This window comes from Sardina pilchardus, chromosome 11 (assembly GCF_963854185.1).
Source record: "Sardina pilchardus chromosome 11, fSarPil1.1, whole genome shotgun sequence".
In the NCBI taxonomy this organism is placed as follows: Eukaryota; Metazoa; Chordata; class Actinopteri; order Clupeiformes; family Clupeidae; genus Sardina; species Sardina pilchardus.
This window is the reverse complement of record NC_085004.1, coordinates 24,599,472-24,618,745: the sequence shown is the minus strand read 5'-3', so window position 1 is coordinate 24,618,745 and position 19,274 is coordinate 24,599,472. Positions and strand designations below refer to the sequence as shown.

Here is a 19,274-nt window from a genome sequence, read left to right as displayed (position 1 = left end):
GAGGCCTGAAGCCTCCTAAAAGAGTTTGCAGAACTTTTAAATTATTTTAAAGAAGGCATTCATATAGGCTAGAAGGCCCTAATTAAAACTGAACGGTGCAATATGTGGGCTAAGCGCATAGTGTATGATAGGTAGGGAAGTGTATGCTCATGATAGATAGTCTTACTCTTTACAGACCTTAGTGAGGAAGAGAAGCTACCTTACACTAAAAAGGGAGGTGCACACTTCTGTAATGGCCAAAACACCCATTCTGCTATTGGCAAAAGGCTAAAATTCTCCTCTTATCCTGTGAACACATTTAGTTCTAGTTGAGACAATTATAGTATTGTTATTTGAAGTGGAGCTATGGCCAAAGCGTTTCTGTGGTTAGTCGAGTCGTACTCTCAACCAGTGCTTGACCATCAATGAGGACTGCATGGCCTGGCGTCGTGTGGTGTTTGTTTGTGCCGCGGTCAAAAGGAATGCCTAGTCTTTGTGTGCGCGCTGGGGCTTTTGGAGGTGAAGGACCTGACCACTGTTTCCCTCTCACGTACCGTTGTGTAATGTGGCGTAGTGTTGTGTAGCGTAGGTAGCACGCTTGCTTATGCATGCACAAGCACACTCTTTCTCTCTCTCACACACATACACACACACACACACACACACACTCACATGCAGATTTTGAGTGCTTTATAGGGCCACCCAAGGATACTTCACTCGTCAACACATTACACACTTACCACCCTTAGAGGACCACACACACGCACACCAAGACAACAACAAGGAACATGGCAAAAACAGGAAGGCGGACGGAAAAAAAAAAGAAAGAAAGAATGAAGAAGGGACAGAGAGAGAGAGAGAGAAAGAAAGAAAGAAAGAAAGAAAGAAAGAAAGAGAAGAGAGAGAGAGAGAGAGAGAGAGAGAGAGAGAGAGAGAGAGAGAGAGAGAGCGACCTTCAGGCCATCCTTGAAGATACAGGGCTGAGCCTAGTGGTCCGAATTTGAAGCCAGACCTTCATTCCCAGAGGCAACGTGCTTTAATAAGCACAATTAAGCTCACTATGGGCCTACATAAAATCTCCCTAAAATAGTGTTTCTACCCTCAGTATCCACTTTCCAAATGTTAAGTCTGGTACACACAAGGCTCTACATTTCATTTTCCACAAATCTTGCAAACAACCAAGATATGTTTGTAATTGAAAATGATAATTTATCATGAATATCTGAAACAATGGGTTCTTTGACATTTATTCTCTGACACCACATTCATTTATAGAACAAGCCTAAGGCATCTATGCAATCAAAACTTCAATGTAATACACACCGAAACTCCAGACATTCCTTAACTGAGAATATAATAGGCAATAAAACATTAGCACCACAGGACTTTCATTTATTAAAAATGACTGTCGAGCTCACAGCAGTCCCACGTTGCTTAGAGGCGATATTCACAATTCATCACAGTAAAATCAGCATTCATGCAGGCACAAGGTATAACTTGACTTCCAATGAGCCGTCTATGAAACGCTACTTGTGCACTACTTGAGTGGCTGGTCGTCCACACAGTGCCTGTCGGGAGGGCGGCCTGTTATAAAGCCCAGCCCAGTCTGTCAGCATCCAGACCACATGTCATTCACACCCGGGATGCTCAGTGCTGCTCTGTTCTACTTTGCGGGCTGCTGGGACCTGGCTGGCCCCGAGCTCACACTGCTGCTGCTGCCTGTCCAGCTCTGCTCCCAATCCCCTGATTTCAGCTCTGGTTCACACAACTCAACATCTTCCAGAACACTCCACACACACACACACACACACACATACACAGAGAGAGAGAGAGAGAGAGAGAGAGAGAGAGAGAGAGAGAGAGAGAGAGAGAGAGATAGGCCCTTTCCGAAACCAGCCCCTAAATCCTAACACTACACACTTCCACTTCGTTTGCGCGTTCACGCGAGGGTCCGCCACATTAAGTATCATCCGAAACGAATTTTGAGTCGAGTGAAGTGCCTAGGGAGAGGGGCTACCACGCCTCCAGGAGCAAGTCAGCATCGATGCTGACTTGAAACGCAGGTGCAACCGTTTTCAAGTGTTCGTGCAGCTCGTGAATCTCCCTGCCAGTTGTTTTTTGGTCCGTATGACGGCATTTACAGACAAAAGCGTGATTTAAGCTACATTGTAACAACTCATGTTCAGTTCTATACTCAGTAAAATGTGCAAGATCGTACAGAAGTAGGCTGTAATATTTGAACACATGTGCAGGTCGCATTTACAGCACTTTTATAATTTGATGTTAAATAAAGCATAAAATGCAACTCCTCACTCATAGTAATGAAAGGAGAGAAGAGGGATGTATATCCTAATACATAGGGGTGTCCAGAACATCTTAATTGGCGATTTAATATATATTGGCTTCATAATTTCTATGAAAAAGAATATGACGTCAACTTCCTTCTCCCTTCAAGCGCATCCGAAATGTAGCGCTGTTTTAACCCCCTAACCCTTCAAATGCGAGTGTTCTCCGCACCCACGAGTGGACTTGAAAAGGAAGTTCACTCGCTAACCGAGTCGAAGTGAGTAGGGATCCGTTTCGGAAAGGGCCAGAGTAAACGTTGCGTCACCACATTCATCCTACTTCCTGTTATGTGGAGTGATGACAGGGAGGGGACAACCAGAGAGATGGGAGGAGAGGTAGAGGGAGGGAGGGAGGGAGGGAGAGAGAGAGGAAGGGAAAGAGAGCCAGGGTAGAATGAGAGGAAATAGAGATGTTACAAGCTCTCTTTTTGATCTCTATGTGTGTATGTGTCTGTCTGTGTTTGTGTGTGTCTGTGTGTGTGTGTGTGTGTGTGTGTGTGTGTGTGTCTGTCTGTGTACATATGTGTATGTGCGCTGCCTAATTGTCAGCAGTTCTGTCCATATAGCAACGCTCATGTATACACAAATTAATAGGGAGGATCTGTAAACATGATGATCACCACCCATTGAGATTTAATTAGCGCCCAACATCAATGTACTGAGCAAACAAGGCCCAGAATTTTCCTTTATTGAGCCACTGATTCCAATCTTTCTATCAGATACGCACACGCACAAGCACACACACTCCCACGCTCTCTCTCGCTCTCCCTCCCTCTCTCTCTCTCTCTCTCTCTCTCTCTCTCCCTTTCTCTTTCTCTTTCTCTTTCTCTTTCACACACACACACACACACACAAACACAAGCAAATACAAAAACACACACACACCCACACAAACACACTAACAAGGCAGAGGAAGCTTTCTCATTGGTCATCTACTGTACTGCTGGCCGCACAAGGTGGTCTCTGCCACAAGTTCTAGTTCATTAACTTTGTCTCAGAGGCTGTGGCAATTAGGGAATCATGACCAATTAATATTTACAAAGCCTACACACTTCCAGGCTCACGCTCGGTGTTGCCTTCTGATAAAAATGCAAGCTTGCGTGGGACTAAGCTGGAATGCTAACACGATTTTTTATCCCCCTCCTTCCTACCTCTGTGGCACCTCCGCAGAATCGGCTTCTACAGTTAATGTACCTTACAGCGCAAGATGCCTTCACATTCTGACATAAACAAAATACAAATAGAAATAAAAGAATAAATTAAAAAAAATGAAAGTGCTGACACACTGCACTGTATCTCAGGAGTAAACGAGGCCTCAGAATGATGCACTTCCGTACATCAAAACGCCTGCTGGTGAGAAGGTCGACAGGAGAGGGGACGCTGGGGGGACGTTGGAGGAACGTTATAAAGGGGACACTCCGCCTCGGAGGCGACTGGCGGCGCGGCGCGGCGCAGCTCTCTCCGGCTGCACTTCACGCCCGAGTTGGCAAACCTGAAGGGAGCACTAGAGCAGACACCGGTTCGATCTGACGCCCGGGTACAACTCCAGACACGCCTGCTTGACAATGCGCTGTAATGAGCCCAGCACACGAGGCGGCAGGAGAATACTGAATATGAGACAGACGGCGGAGGCGGGAGGAGGCGGAAGTCAGATGGGGAGGACGAGAAGGGGGGGGAGTTTGGAATGAGGGAGTGAATGAATGCGGGGCATGCTCAGACACTACTAAACCCAATACGCATTATTCAGGCCGGGACGGTATCTCTAACAGAGTGCAGGTCGTCTGGGCGTAATACGAGATGGGAGTTTACCGGATTTGACGTATACATGTATACACACACAAACAAGAACACACACACACACACACACACACACAGACAGACACACACACACTCTTGCCAATAACCAGAGTGATGGTGACTATGGGTGCTTTAGCTCTTTTTGTAATGCTATTTAAATGAGAAAGAACCAAGCAAGGATTAGCATGGTGACACTGTATGGAGAGATATTTTTCATCCACCCACACCTGCATACACACACACACACACACACACACACACCACCACCACCACCACCACCATTCACCCTGCACGCTGATCCCTGCTTCTCTTGTTTTGCCCGTCTCCAGCCTCTAGTCTACGGCACATACATCATCATTCAGCCATGTGATATGCGATGATTAGATTAGACTAGATTCAACTTTGTTGTCATTGCACAAGTACAAGCACAGAGAGACAACAAAAAGTGTATTAACAGCAACATTATAAAAAAAATCATAAATATGGATATTCAGCATGAACAAGTATTCATGTGAAAGATGATTTGTATAACATACTGTACTATAGTAGTTCAATAAATCTGGGTATTTAGGCTAGTGGGGCATTTAGGTTATTCTAAGTGTGTTCCCTCCCTGACCTGTTTACAATTTGCACTTCAACCTGCAAACCTAATTATTGATCACTGTGACGCAGGCAGTTCACTGCAATCCCTATTCCCTGGTCCCTGCTCACAACACCTCGGGATCCTGTTGTTGCTAAACTTCTGTTTTCTACAAAATGGGGCGCCATTTAACACATGGAAACATGAAATGCTTTATAGCGGTAGCGGCTAAGCTAACAGCTGTGTTTATACGCAAACAAAAGAGATGGAGTTAACAGCGCCTGTGGCAAAGCGCACCCCCTCCCTCCCCCCAAAGCCAGACATTTTGAAACTTAGCACCCAGATTTCACCAAACAACGGGTGCTTCTCACTGAGTTTTATACGTAATTTAGCGTACCAAATAAAACAGCATATGGCGAAGACGCCTTGCGCGCTTATTCAGCAGCCTGATAATCACAGCATGCAGGGCTGGAATGTGAGCTGACAAAAATGTGAAACATCTCGAGAGACAAGAGTATGTGTGTGTGTGTGTGTGTGTGTGTGTGTGTGTGTGTGTGTGTGTGTAGGGGTAACAGAGGAGCGCCCTGCCCCTGATTAGGCTGTAATTCAGCAGGTATGTGAGAGGGAGAGGCCAATGTTCTGTCCTACAGCTCTGCCATCAATAGCAATGACATGCTAGGCTAACACACACACACACACACACACACTGAGCTCTCTGTGACATTCAGTCAGTCCTTCATCTGATCCACCCATCCTCACAGTATTTTTTTCCCCTTACACCTACACCGCAGAGCCCACTTGCCCCTGCCTAAAGTCCCCTTCAATATGTCAAAGTTCACCCTTCATGGCTGGGGGGAGGGGGGTTTCCCCATCTCCGATAAATGATGTGTTTTTTACTCAGTGCCTAGTTGATGTGCCCACTATTCACTTTCTCTTTTTTTTTTCCTCTTATTCTTCTCTCTCCTTCTTCTCTCTGTCCCTCTCTCCTGGCACCCTGGCCTCTGCCTGCCCCTCTGCCTGCCCCTCTGCCCCCTGGTCAGACTGCAAGCTGCCCTCTGGCCCATCGCATTGTGGCTCTGTGCCCTGGTCCAGTCGCCGGCCTGCCCTCTCTCAGGGCCTCTGGGTCAGGGCGATCCCCACTCTCACTCCCTCACTTTTTCCCTTGCACTCTCTCTCATTCTTTCTCTCATTCTTTCTCTCACCTTCCTTCATTTTCTCTCCGCCTCCTTTCCCTGAGGGCTACAGGAGCCCAGGGGGGGACCAATCTCTCTTCACTGTGGATTACCTGTGGAAGTACGCAGTTCAAGTGCAGGGTTATGTATGCATGTGTGCGTGTGTTTGAAAGGCCTGTGAGTATGCACAGGCACACATACACACACCCAGGAAAACAAACAGAAACACACACATACGCACGCACGCACACACACACACACACAGGACAAGCTCAGGCTGAGGTAATGAGTCTTTCAGGAGGTTAGCAGTGCTGCGGCAGGGAGCACACACAGGGAGTGAAGACTGCATTAATATTTCAAGAGAGAAAAGCTGGGCGGTGCACACTTGGGTTCCTGCTATGCCATGAAACCTCCCCTGAGCAACATGAACACCGCTACTGACACACACACATACACACACACACACACACGCACAAAGCGACACAGACAGACACACATACAAAGAAGCACACACACACACGCACACACAAGGCAACACAGACAGACAGACAGACAGACAGACAGACAGACAAACAGACAGACACACACACACACACACACACACACACCTCCCTCTATTTCTCACAAAGAAAGTCCACACACACACACACACAACAGCCTTGCCACTAACCCATAAAGCTCAATGCATCATACATCCAGCCTCCCCTCCCACGTACACACATGCACACACACCCATATACTTGAAACCTCATTTTATTTCAGCCGCGCAGAGGAGGAGCCACGGGTGGAGAGGGAACAGAAACTCATTCACACACAAACACACACACACGCACGCACACACAGTCCCAGCGTCTTCCCAGCCTGCCTAGATGGGATACTTGCAAAACAGCTACCTACAAACCCACACACACACACAAAAACACACACATATACATAGCACACCGTACACCACACACACACACACACACACACACACACACACGCTCTACACTGAGTCCCAGATAACAGTCTAAGCTCTAGGTCACGGCTCTGCACAGGAAGTTCTCAGGCCTGCTCTGGGTAGCATTAGCAATAGCAATAGCATTAGCAAGCAGCTTTGGCTGCCTTCCAAGCACCCTGACCCAGAAGCCCAGCAGCCCAAGGGTCTACCCTTGGGGAAAGGTCTAGCCTGCGACGACAGATGTACTTATTAACGTAATTATTTTTTTCCCTTTCCAACATCAGAAGCATGATTGTTTCACAACCATGATTTATTCAAATCCCGCATTCTTCTGGCTCTTGCATAACAAATACATTTATGACCATATGTGGCCATTGGACGTGGATTTTACCACTTGAGCATCGTGTAAATAATTCCTGACAACATTATTGAGCAAAAGCAGTTAAGAGTGACAGACGGTATAAAATCTCTTGCTTGTCAAGGGACTAAAAATCATCAAGGTTTATTCCACAGGGAGTTGTGTCTATGTTTACTACCATAGACTACCTGTGGCTGTACCGAGTGAGCATGTTGCGTGTTGCTTCCATCTACTCGCTTGCCACGTCTGCTGGATCGCTTGAATAGACGTTATTGTTTGTTTTTCATTTATTGCTGAAGTATTTGGGTCAGTTAGATAGCTAGGCTAATCCAGGAGCGCTTGGCTGACTGACGCAAAGCTGTAGTTTTTCTAGCCTAGTTTTTCACTGCAAGCCAGGCCAAATTCCGCTCATTTTACAACATGGTCTCCGTTGGTCACAGTTTCTATACGATCATATCAGCAGAAAAGGCTGTGGCTACACCAAGTTCCTATCTGACTGAGTTCCACACAGCTTAATTGCCGTCTTTAACGTCAAATCAGAGACAAAGGTCAAGTCGTGTGTCTTGTGTCTGTATAAAAGGAAAACAGCTTCAATTTTCCGCTCTTTGTAGGAGCTGGGCTTATTACAACATCAAACTCCTTTTTTGATCACGCAGGGATCAATTTTACTTCACAGACAAACACTCCCCTTCCCGTTCCACTCCAGCACACCTGTGTGTGTTCACCATCTAGGAAAGTCTCTGAGGTGCGCTTAAACTCGCAAACACATTTTCTGCCACATTTTCATTTACTTTCAAAATTTGAAAGTTTCTTTTTTTTTAATATACAAACATTCCAATTTGTTCAATTGAAACGGCAACCGTTATTTCAGCGTCCATGTGTCTTTACCAAGAACTCCCTACTTAGACCAAATGGCATACACTGCGTTCACATATTGTGCAAGAGGGGCCAAAAGGGTCTGAGTGACACAGAGTTCTGTGCAGAGGGGGAACTCAGGGCTCTGTAAGGAGCCTAATGTCACCAGCTATGGGTGCGTGCATCCACAACTAAGCAGAACACAAGCCTCGGACTGTTTGCATGTGTTCTCAAAACAAACAAACAGAACATTGTCTCGCAAACGTTCGTGTGCCTTTGTGTGCTATTCTGAACGCACCCCTGGTCTCTACACCGCGCTCCATCCACACACACCTCTGGTCTCTACACCGCGCTCCATCCACACACACCTCTGGTCTCTACACTGTGCTCCATCCATTCCACACCCCTCACACACCTCTGGTCTCTATACTGCGCTCCATCCATTCCACACCCCTCACACACCTCTGGTCTCTACACTGTGCTCCATCCATTCCACACCCCTCACACACCTCTGGTCTCTATACTGCGCTCCATCCACACACACCTCTGGTCTCTATACTGCGCTCCATCCACACACACCTCTGGTCTCTATACTGCGCTCCATCCACACACACCTCTGGTCTCTACACTGCACTCCATCCATTCCACACCCCTCACACACCTCTGGTCTCTACACTGCACTCCATCCATTCCACACCCCTCACACACCTCTGGTCTCTATACTGTGCTCCATCCACACACACCTCTGGTCTCTACACTGGGTTCCATCCACACACACCTCTGGTCTCTACACTGTGCTCTATGCTCACTTATCTTGAAAGCCCAACGCCTCAGCTCTCCTTCACACACACCTGCAGCAATGCAGCACATTATACTCCTCTTCGCATAGGGAACTGTGGGGGGTGGGGTGGGGTGGGGCGGGGTGGGATCCATGATGTGTTCCAGCTATTTCCCCGGCATAGATCTTATAAAAAAATCATTTATCATGATGTGCGCGTGCATAGCATCGTCCGCAGGCGTGCAGCCGCCGGCTCGTCTGCTGAATACCAAACAGGGCCGCTCTTTTGTTTGAGCAGGAAGGACTTGGGCTGGAGACGAACCTGACGCTATTCCCACTCCCAAGCCAGCCAGCCAGCCAGCCAGCCTCTACCTGCCTGAGGGCCCAATCAGGGAAGAACTCATATTTCCCCGGCTCTCTCGGCCCCCTCGGGGCCCGCCTAATAACGCTATATCTGCACAGATGCCGGGTAATGTGCTTATAATAACACCGCAGCAAGTCTTCATCTTCTGACTACGGGGCGAAAAAGAAAAACCTGAACGCCTTTTCTTTTTTTTTTTTTTACGCTTTGGTGTGTGTTCTCTGCTCAGGCCTCTGATCGGTCCAGGAGATGACGGGAGTCAAGTCAAGCACTGAGAACAGAACAGCAATATACAGTAGACCTGAGATCCTCAGCAGCACTCTCTAGCAAGAGTTTCAAACTCCATGTGGCTACAGGCTACAGGCTACATGGCAAATCCCAAAAGGTACACAAGTGATCTTCCCCCCGTGGTGGAAATTTCTTTTCCGACTATCAAACCCAGAAAAAGTTTCAACAATTCAACAAGAAACACACACAGATTTTACACTATTCAGTGATCACCAAAACTCCTTTTTCAGCGTTAACACGACTAGACTACAACTCCTTTTTCAGTGTTACATTAGCTACAGTTGAGCGGTGAGACCTGTTGGTATAAGTCCGTGCCTGGGTAAGAGAATTTTCCAAGGACATACGTTACGCAGATATTTGGCCCGAGGCGAGGAAGGGGAGGGAGCAGCCACCTTATCTCTCAACTGTGGAGTGCCTCAGCAGCACAGACCAAAGAATTCAAACAAACAGGACGAGTGCTCAGTGCTGGTAAGCAAAGAAGCACTTAGAATGCTCTGCATACAATCTGCACAATGAGCTTGTTTCACAAGTCCACTAGAATCACCATAGCTGTGCTACTAAGGGAATTCTATTGCAGTTTCATCCATTGTGCTTTATGAGAAGCTACATGCTACAATTCTTCTAGAATCAAGCTTTTGCTTTAAATAATGAGATATGGGGCAACTAGCCTCCAGATTTGCATGTAAAACTGAGATATACGTGATCAAAAACAACTGTAAGAGCTCAGTCACTCCACACTAAACTGGCATTCCTCCACTTTCAAACAGACACTTTACAGGAACAAGCTTACAGGTGTGTCTTTGCTTTTATAGATAATCCAAAAGAGCAGCGAAAGGCTTACACATCTTGCAGTCACAAATGCAACCAACAGTGCACAAATTATCATAACAGCACAGCAACACCACAAGCGCTACCTGTGGAAAAACAAACCAAGATGGCGGTAAACAGCAGTGCTTACCCGATCTTTGCTTTCTGCTTGTTGGGTTTTCCCGACGAGACGATGCGGGCCTTCTTGGAGGCCCTCTCCCTGGTCCGGCCCTTGGCCGAGGCGCCGCGGTGCGGCCGGTGCTCGGACGAGCCGGCAAAGCTGTCGGGGCTCATGACGCGCGGGATGTTCTTCTCGCCGCGCTCGCGCGCCTTGGCGATGGCCTCGGAGATGATCCGGTTGGCCTTCTCCTGCTTGTCGTCCGAGTCCATGGCGGCCTGCTGCTGGGCCAGCAGCTGCTGCTGCTGCCGCTTCTGGGCCCGCCGCTCCGAGGCCGAGGAGTACGAGGACGAAGACGAGGACGAGGAGGACGAGCCGCTCTTCATCTGGGGGCTGAGGACCCGCACCTGACTGCTGGGACCATTAGTGTTCTTGGGGGGCTGCGGAAGAAGAGAGAGAAAGTCGACAGAAACATTAAAAACTGGAGCCGGGCGCCTTTCAATGACACAACTGACAAGATTGAGAAGAGCGTCTCTAGATTATTACAGGCTTCATATCCAACATGGCGGCGTGGGTGTTTACACATCACAACCAGATCCGACCGAGCCTTTCGGGGAGAGAAAATTGCTTCTTGCACTTCAGATTGGATAGGATTAGCATATGGGACACATTTGACAGATTCCCCCCAAAGCTTTGGGAAAAGGGAAGATTAAAAAGCGAGTCACAATGACACAAAGGACACATAACCATCCCTAATTCAAAGCCACCATCAGGGGACTTTCAGAGGACACCCTTCATGGGCTTGTTGCGGAGCCTCATAAAGTGACGTGCTGGGCCGCGATCACATGCAACAGTGCAGTGTGTTTGGGAGGCGGCGGAGCCAAGTGTGTTACAAGCTGCAAGAGGATACACCAGATGATGAAACAGACCGATTACCATCTCGTCTCTCCGGCCCCTCTTCATCACTCTCTTTTGCTCTCTCCTTTTTTTGTGTCCCTTCTATCGCTCTTTTTTATTCAAGGCCGCGAGCCATTGGCAATGCTCATCTGAGGCGAGAAAGTAAATTTAACTGAATAAAAATAAATGTGGAGATGGGACGTGCCTCGGGTCCCTGATATAACACTTCGCCCTCATCTTTTTAGAGCTCTCACACACACACACACACACACACACACACGGACTGTACATACACGTACACAGAGATCTGTATGCCATATCTCCCTCTTTTTCTCACTGTGTGTCTCTCTCTCACACAGACACAGGCACACACACACACACACACTGATCTGTACACCATATCTCTCACTCTCTCTCTCTCACACACACACACACACCAATCTGTGCACCATCTCTCTTTCACACACACACACACACACACACACACAGACAGACACATTGAAAGGTGGACCCTGCGTCTTGGTGGCTCCTGACACTTTTTTCTCTGCGTCAGCTAGAAGGATGCCGAGGCCCAGTCTGAGACGGAGGGAGCCCGCTGGCCAATGACATGAATTATACACACAGCCCTCGCTACGTGATAACATGTGAATTATACATGAACACGCACTGGCTTCCACACAGAAATGACACACACACACACACACACATACACACACACACACACACACATTGACTTAAATAGGCCCTAAGCTTACAGCCCACAAGTCGGTCATAAACAGGCTGGCAGGATCGAAAACGTGGTATGGATACGTAAGCAGGCATGTATGTGTGAGAGAGTTTGTGTGAGAGAGAGAGTGTGTGTGTATGTGTGTGTGTGTGTGTGTGTGTGCGTGCGTATGCGCTCAGGCACAGTTGCCTTCCTGGATGAGAAATAAAAAGGGAATTATCTCGAACCAGAAAACAAAAAGAGGGGGATGGGCGTGCGGAAAGGAGGGAGGGAGGGAGAGAGGGAATAAATAGCAATTCATTTTGAAGATAAACAACAGCAGGCTGTCTCACGTGAGCATGGAGGAGAGTGTGTGCGTGTCTGCGTGTGTGTGTGTATGTGAAGCTCTGCCCGACTTCATTACAGAAAATGATTGGCCTAGACTGGAATGTCCCCACTTTAATCCATTTCATGCCTTCTCAAAAATGGCAGGAAAGAACATGCAAAAAATGACGAGAAAAGAGAATTGAATGGAAAAAAAAGATGCTGAAGAACTGAGAGGAGAGGAAAGGAGAGGAGAGGAGAGAGAGGCAGCGAGATGGGGGTTATGGGGTACAGGGCAATGGGGATAGTGTGTTTGTATGAGAGAGAGTGTGAGAGAGAAAGAGAGAGAGAGAGAGAGAGAGAATGAGATGAGGAAAAATGCAGCAAAGCGAGTGCACTGCAGCTGTGTAATACGTCTATAAATAACTAAAATTACAGGCTGCCAGCACTGCAGTGATTTCAGTCTCTCTGTAACCCCGCTCGAGCTCTCGCTGGCGCTCCCACGGAACACACTCGGACACTACAGAAGCGCAGGGGAGCCAGGAAGAGCCTGTTCCGCGAGCTGCCGGAGCCACACACACACTCCTCAGCACTGTATGTCACATGAGCAGAGTCCATCAGTCACGCACACACACACACACACACACACACATGTACATGTACATATACACTGACAACAAAAACACACACACACACACACGTCGCCTGCTGCACCAGATCATAGTGCCACCAAACCGGGGGGGAGGGGGGTGGAATGAGAGACCAAGAGAGAGCGAAAGAGAAAGAGAGGAGAGAGAGAGAGAGAGAGAGAGAGAGAGAGAGAGAGAGAGAGAGAGAGAGAGAGAGAGAGAGAGGAATGATCAGGCAAGAGGGGGGGAGGGAGAACGGAAGAAAAATCGTCAGGAATGAGAGCGGGGAGGGGGGGAGAGGCAAAAGCCGAGAGTACAGCTTCGCATGCCACCTTAAAGCCTACGCAAATAAAGGGAAAGAAGAGGAGAGGAGGGAAAAAAACACGAGGCAGAGAGCAGGGAGAGGAAAAAAACACAAGCAAAGCGAGCAAACTCAAGATGGCGGCAGTGGTGGCTGCAGCACGAGTGTGTGTGTATATGTATGTGTGTGTGTGTCGGGGGAGGGGGGAGGGAGGGAGCGAGGGAGGGAGGAGGGCTGTTCAGTTCCTGCCGTTTGGGCCCCTCCTCCCTTCCTCTCCCGGCTCTCTCTGCTCAGCGCGGCTCACTTACCCTTCCTCTTGGCCTCTTCACCGTAGACATGGTGTTTTTTTTCTCCTTCCTGTCCTCTCGCTCGCTTTTTTTTGCTCTTCCCCCACTCTCTCTCTCGCTCCCTCCAGCCAGCCGCCTAACAAAAGCCTTGCCCTTTCTCCGTTTTTTTTTTATCTCTCTCTCTCTCTCTCTCGCTCTCTCTCTCGCTCTCTCTCTCTCCAGTCGCTCGCCGTGTGTCTCCCTCCCGCCCTCCCTCTCTCTTTCGTTCTCGCTCTCTTCCGTGAGCGCTCAGTCCGTCCGTTCCCCCCCCTCCCTCCCCCACTCTCGCTCGCTTCTCTCTCTCCCCGTCTCTCTCTCTCTCTCTCTCTCTCTCCCTCTCTTCCTCAGATCGCGGCGGTTAGCGGCTGGTGGCGGCGGCGGCGGCGGTCGGTCTCCTTCACCTCCTCCCCCCGGGCGGCAGCATTGGGAGGGGGGCAGGGGAGGCTGACGTTGAAGGGCAGGAGCTTCGCTCGCTCGCTCGCTCGCTCGCTTCACTGGGAGGCTGGAGATCCGAGGTGCGTGGCACGGCCCGTCCAGGAAGCACGGCGCATGCTGCCTCTCTCTCTCTCTCTCGCTCACTCACACTCACTCTCTCTCTCTCTCTCTCACGCTCACTCTGTCGTTCTCTCGCTTCCTCGCGGGGCAAACAGGCACAGACTCGCTCAGCCACCACTCTCCTCCCTTCTCATTGATTCTCCTTCCCTCAGTCTCTCTCCCTCTCTTCTCGGCCGTTTGTCCGCTACAGCAATCGCTCCCTCTCTCTTTCTCGCTCTCTTAGCGCTCTCTTCCTCATGCGCGTGTTCTTTTTTCACTCGCTCAGTGTGTCCCTCGCTCTCTCTCTCTCCCCTTCTATCGCCTTCGCACCCACTTCTGCTTCCTCTCACATCCCCGGATTGAAAAAGGTAAGGGCAACTACTCCTCTTTTTGTACAGTCACCAAAAAAAGGAAAAGAAAATTGCTTTTGTTGCTGTCGTCGTTTTTCCTCTTTGCCCGTGTTTTTCCCTTCTTTTCCACTTGTTTTTCTCTTCAGCCTCTTCCCTGGTTCCCCTCCCCTCTCCCTGGCGCGTGTGGCGGCGGGCTCGAGGCACGGGCGGAGTGGTGGAAAATGAAAGCACAAAGCAGCAAAATGCATCAGCATGAATATTAGAGATGTCGTTAAAATCCGGACTCGTTTTTCTCTCTCTCTCTCTCTCTCTTTTGCTCGCTCACTCACTCACTCGCTCGCTCGCTCGCGCTCTCTCTCTTGGTCGCTCGCCCATACTCTCTCTCTCTCTTTGTGAGGAAGCAGGCCAGCAGATGGTGCTAGCAGTTATTACATTAACTTTCACAACTTAACCCCACATGTTCTGGATTTCTCCGCGCTCAGCGCACATTTTATTTGCCCACGTTCGCACTGGCCCTTTTATTCTCCTCCTGTGCATTTTTCTCTGTGTCAAAACATCACACCAAATAAATGAGCAATTAAAGAAACAAATTCCCGATTGCCTCTTTTTTTTTTATTACCATTATAAGCCTTCTCCTGTATCCAACGCTCAGTCTCAGAGACAGCGATAATAACACTACTAACCGAGCAGACGCTAGGCGGTGATGCAGGACAGGACAGGATAGGATGGGACGGGGCAGGGCAGGGCAGGGGGAGGCACACACACACACACACACACACACACACACACACAGAGGGGGTGTCAGACTGAGCCGCCTGATGGGGTTGCTGGCAGATAGAGGGCAGGCTCCTGGGTCTGGTGAGGACAGCAGCGCCACCACCACCACCACCACCACCACCACCACCGACACCATCAACACCATCTCCACCACCGGCCACACGGCAGCACTGAAGGGACAGCCAGAGAGGGAGCAAGAGAGCCGAGAGAGAGAGGAGAGGGAGGAAGGGGGGGAGGTAAATAGAGAAGGATAAACAGAGGGAGGGGGATGAAGCGGAGGAGAGAGAGAGAGAGAGAGAAGGACAAGCGAGATAGAGAGGAGGAATAGAGAGAGAGAGAGAGAGAGAGAGAGAGAGAGAGAGAGAGAGAGAGAGAGAGAAGGACAAGCGAGATAGAGAGGAGGAATAGAGAGGGAGAGAGGAGGAACGCCGGCAGCCTAACCCTCTAACACACTGGGTGGAAGTGTGAAAGTTGCCAGAGCGTGTTTCCAGGAAGCAGCACACGCCGAGCGGAACAGACGAGGAGAAGTGTCAGGGGTGTGTGTGTGTGTATGTGAGAGAGAGAGAGTGTGTGTGAATGTGTGGAAGAGGGGAGCGTCTGTGGTGTGTGTGTGTGTGTGTATGTGGGGGGGTGTGTGGGTGAAAGGGGGCCTCCCGTCCTGCCAGAACGTGACGCAAGGGACATGTGTACCCAATGGCACATGGCGTAGGGGGTACACCAAACATCCCCCACACACTCTTACAAACAAACACACAAACACACACATACAAAAAAAAACACCAATCCATACCACTGAAGAGTGAAAGGAGGTTTTTACAACGCGGCCTTTCCCCAAAAGTACAAGAGAAATCATTTCCACTGAATTGACTGACTGTCGATCAGCAACGCAGTCTGGTAAAAGTAACCACAAGAAGCTTTCCACTCCACTGTGGGAACTTAAAGTCACACACCTCACACACAGCACGCCTTTGATGACATCTAGCAGGATTGTCCTTTGACAAGTTCAGTCATAGTAATCACATTTTTGTGGTCCAGATTTCCATTTTCACTCATCAAACACACAACGCCAGAATGACTTGAGAAATGGAAAAGTACTGTGCAGAAAGAGCCATCAAAAAGACATTAGCGCATGGAGCCCATATGAGGGGACTATAAGCAGTCCTCTGCTGCCTCAGACTGTGCGTGTGTGTGTGTGCGCGCGAGTGTGTGTGTGTAGACAGGCAGGCAGGGGGTGCGATAAGGGGCCTGTCTTCAGTGCAACACAACACTGGGCACAGTGACACCAACTCTGCTGCCCCCCCCCCCCTCTCGTCCTCCTCCTCCTCCTCCTCCTCCTCCTCCTCCTGCCCCCCCTGCTCCCCAGGCCCCAGTCCGTCCCTGCACACATGGCCCTGAGCCCACCAGCAGGAACACAAGGCAGCGCAGCCTGGACCGGATTCCACTGTATCAGCCAAAACACACACACAGCTGAAGAATCCTCCCTGGTCTGACAACACACACACACACACACACATACATACACACACAACCTCCTCCCCAATCCCCCCCAATAAACATACACCTCTCTACACCCCCACACACACATGCAACACTGGGACCAGCCAAAACACACACACACACACACCCCAGAGTAACGGATCCAGCCTAGGGAACAGGCAGAGCAGGCAGGGTGTCAGACTGTGTGTTGGGTAATGAGCAGTTATCAGGGCACAGAGCGAGCGCTTCAACAGCAGTCGCAGGAAACCAGAGCTTTACCACACGGTCCCTTAAGAATTTGTCCCGTCTTGGCTGTCGGTCTGTCTGTCTGTCTGTCTGTCTGTCTGTCTGTCAGTCTGTCTGCTTATATGTTTCCTGATTCATGTGTGTTGTTTGTTCAACTTGCTACAAAGCCCTGTTGCATGATCGCTGTCGAGCTACAACAGGCCTTGGAGTTTGGACTGAGTCTAAGTGTGTGTGTGTGTGTACATTTATGTGTGTGTGTGTGTGTGTGTGTGTGTGTGTGTGTGTGTGTGTGTGTCTCTCAGAGAAAGACTGATAACACACATGCCAGCACAGGGCACTTTGGTGGCACTACCACTTCCCCCCCGCGCAGTGGGCTTCTATTCCGAGTGCCACGCTCAGCCGGGCATGGGAGCTGAGGCGGAGTGCACCGCCTCAGTCCGACATGTTAACACAACAGCACACTGACGACGCAACTAAGCCACCAGCAAAGCTCCACACCACACTGGCTTAATCAAACCGCCTCATTTCACTGCACACAAACATGGCCCAGATGAAGGGGACTGGACTGGACTGCTGTGTGTGTGTGAACTAGCCTGGCCATCGCCTGGCTGCAACTTGCTTGGCCCTCTTCTGTGTTGGAGTGATCGGGGGGGAGGGTGCAAAAGTGCGGTGTACAGGGTGGAAATATATAGCATTCAGCATGGAACGTGAGGAGTAGGTTAGGAGAGGCTATCATAGCACTGACGTAAACCCTGCCCTTCAAAACAAACAAACACACCAACACACACAAACACCGACACACACAAACACTGACACACACAAACACACACACACACACACAGCTCAGAGACTGAAATAGCAGGTCTTGTAATCTGGCCAGTACAGAGAGAGCTGACCTGGTGCAGGTGAGGCGCGAGCACTCGTGCACACGTCTGTGTGTGTGTGTGTGCGTGTGTGCTTGTGTGTGTGTGTGTGTGTGTGTGTGTGTGTGTGCGTGTGTAAATGCCAGCGGCTCTGCACTGCCGCAGGAGCGGCTGATCTGCCTCTGTGCTTCTCACACAGCAAATCTCACTGAGCCCAGCTCACCCAGCGAGAGCAACAGGAGAGGGAGACATGTGTATTATGTATGTATGCATGAGTCTGTGTGTGTGTGTGTGTGTTTGTGTTTGTGTGTGTGTGTGTTTGTGTTTGTGTGTGTGCGTGCGTGCGTGTCTCTCTCTCTCTCAATGCATGTGTGAGTGTGTGTGTGTGTGTGACTGTGTGTGTGAGTGACTGTGTGCGTGCGTATGTGTGTGTGTGTGTCTCTCTCTCTCTCTATGTATGTGTGAGTGTGTGTGTGTCTCTCTCTATGTGTGTGTGTGTGTGTGTGTGTTTGAGGCTGGATGTTTGAGTGTCTCTGGACTGTTTGTGCTGCCGGAGGGAGGGAGGGGGAGGAGGAAAAAACATGTGCAGCCAACAGGCACATGCAGGAGTGGTCACATGGCGCAGCGAGCCGGCCCGGGCGCCGTGGCAACCCAACGGTTAATATTATGCAAATACCCTGCCTGAGCTGAGCCCTGCTACGGGGAGTGGCTTCCCTCACAAAGGGAGGGAGATGGAGGGACAGAGGGAGGGAGAGGGAGGGAGAGAGAGAGGGAGGGAGAGGGAGGGAGAGAGAGAGGGCGAGAGTGAGAGAGAGAGAGCGCGAGAGAGCGCGCGCGAGAAATAGAGAGAGCGCACGCGAGAGAGAGCGAGAGAGAGAGAGTGCAAGAGAGAGAGAGTGAGAGAGAGAGAGAGCAAGAGAGAGAGCATAAGAAGGGGGGGAAAGTTATGAGATGTAGTGTAAAAAAGATGAGGATGAAGATGTCGATAGAGGGAGCAAGAATGGGGGAGAGAGAGGTAGGGAGAGGAAAGGAGGAGAAAGAGACAGTGAGACGAGGCGCAAGCGATACAAGAGAAACAGGCAGATAAAAAGAGGGAGAGAGGGAAATAGTCTCATGCAAGAAAAGGAACAAGAAAGCAGATAAAGAGCAGGAGGGGGTAAAAGAGATTGAGAGAGAGAGAGATGGAAACAGAGAGAGATAGAGGGGGATGGAGGGATGGAGAGAGAGAGATAAGAGATGGAGAGACAGGTAGAGGGATGCGAGGAGGAGTGAGCGAGAGGAGATGATGGGGGTTGGTGGTTCTGAGGCAGAGCTAGATAATACGTCTCCGTCACATCATGGCTCCGTGCTATCACCTCACCAATGAGGATGCATCTGAGGGGGGCTGGTCTCCACTACAGTGTGTACGTGTGTGCTTGTGTGTGTGTGTGTGTGTGTGTGTCTGCGTGTGTGCCTGCGTGTGTGCTT

At 49.8% G+C, this 19,274-nt stretch overlaps 1 protein-coding gene across 11 annotated transcripts in view; it reads right to left on the bottom strand.

Moving 5' to 3' along the window:
* chd9 (chromodomain helicase DNA binding protein 9) overlaps positions 1-19,274 on the bottom strand; it is a 96,013-nt gene that overhangs the window by 50,451 nt on the left and 26,288 nt on the right. For 9 of the 11 annotated variants that reach the window (XM_062548997.1, XM_062548996.1, XM_062548998.1 and 6 more), the window contains one exon: positions 10,412-10,818. In XM_062548997.1, coding sequence (XP_062404981.1) covers positions 10,412-10,818 — 407 coding nt within the window. Of the gene's footprint in view, positions 1-10,411; positions 10,819-13,543; positions 13,744-14,774; positions 14,792-19,274 lie in introns of those variants that run through there. The other 2 variants (XM_062549005.1, XM_062549004.1) reach the window with 2 other exon arrangements.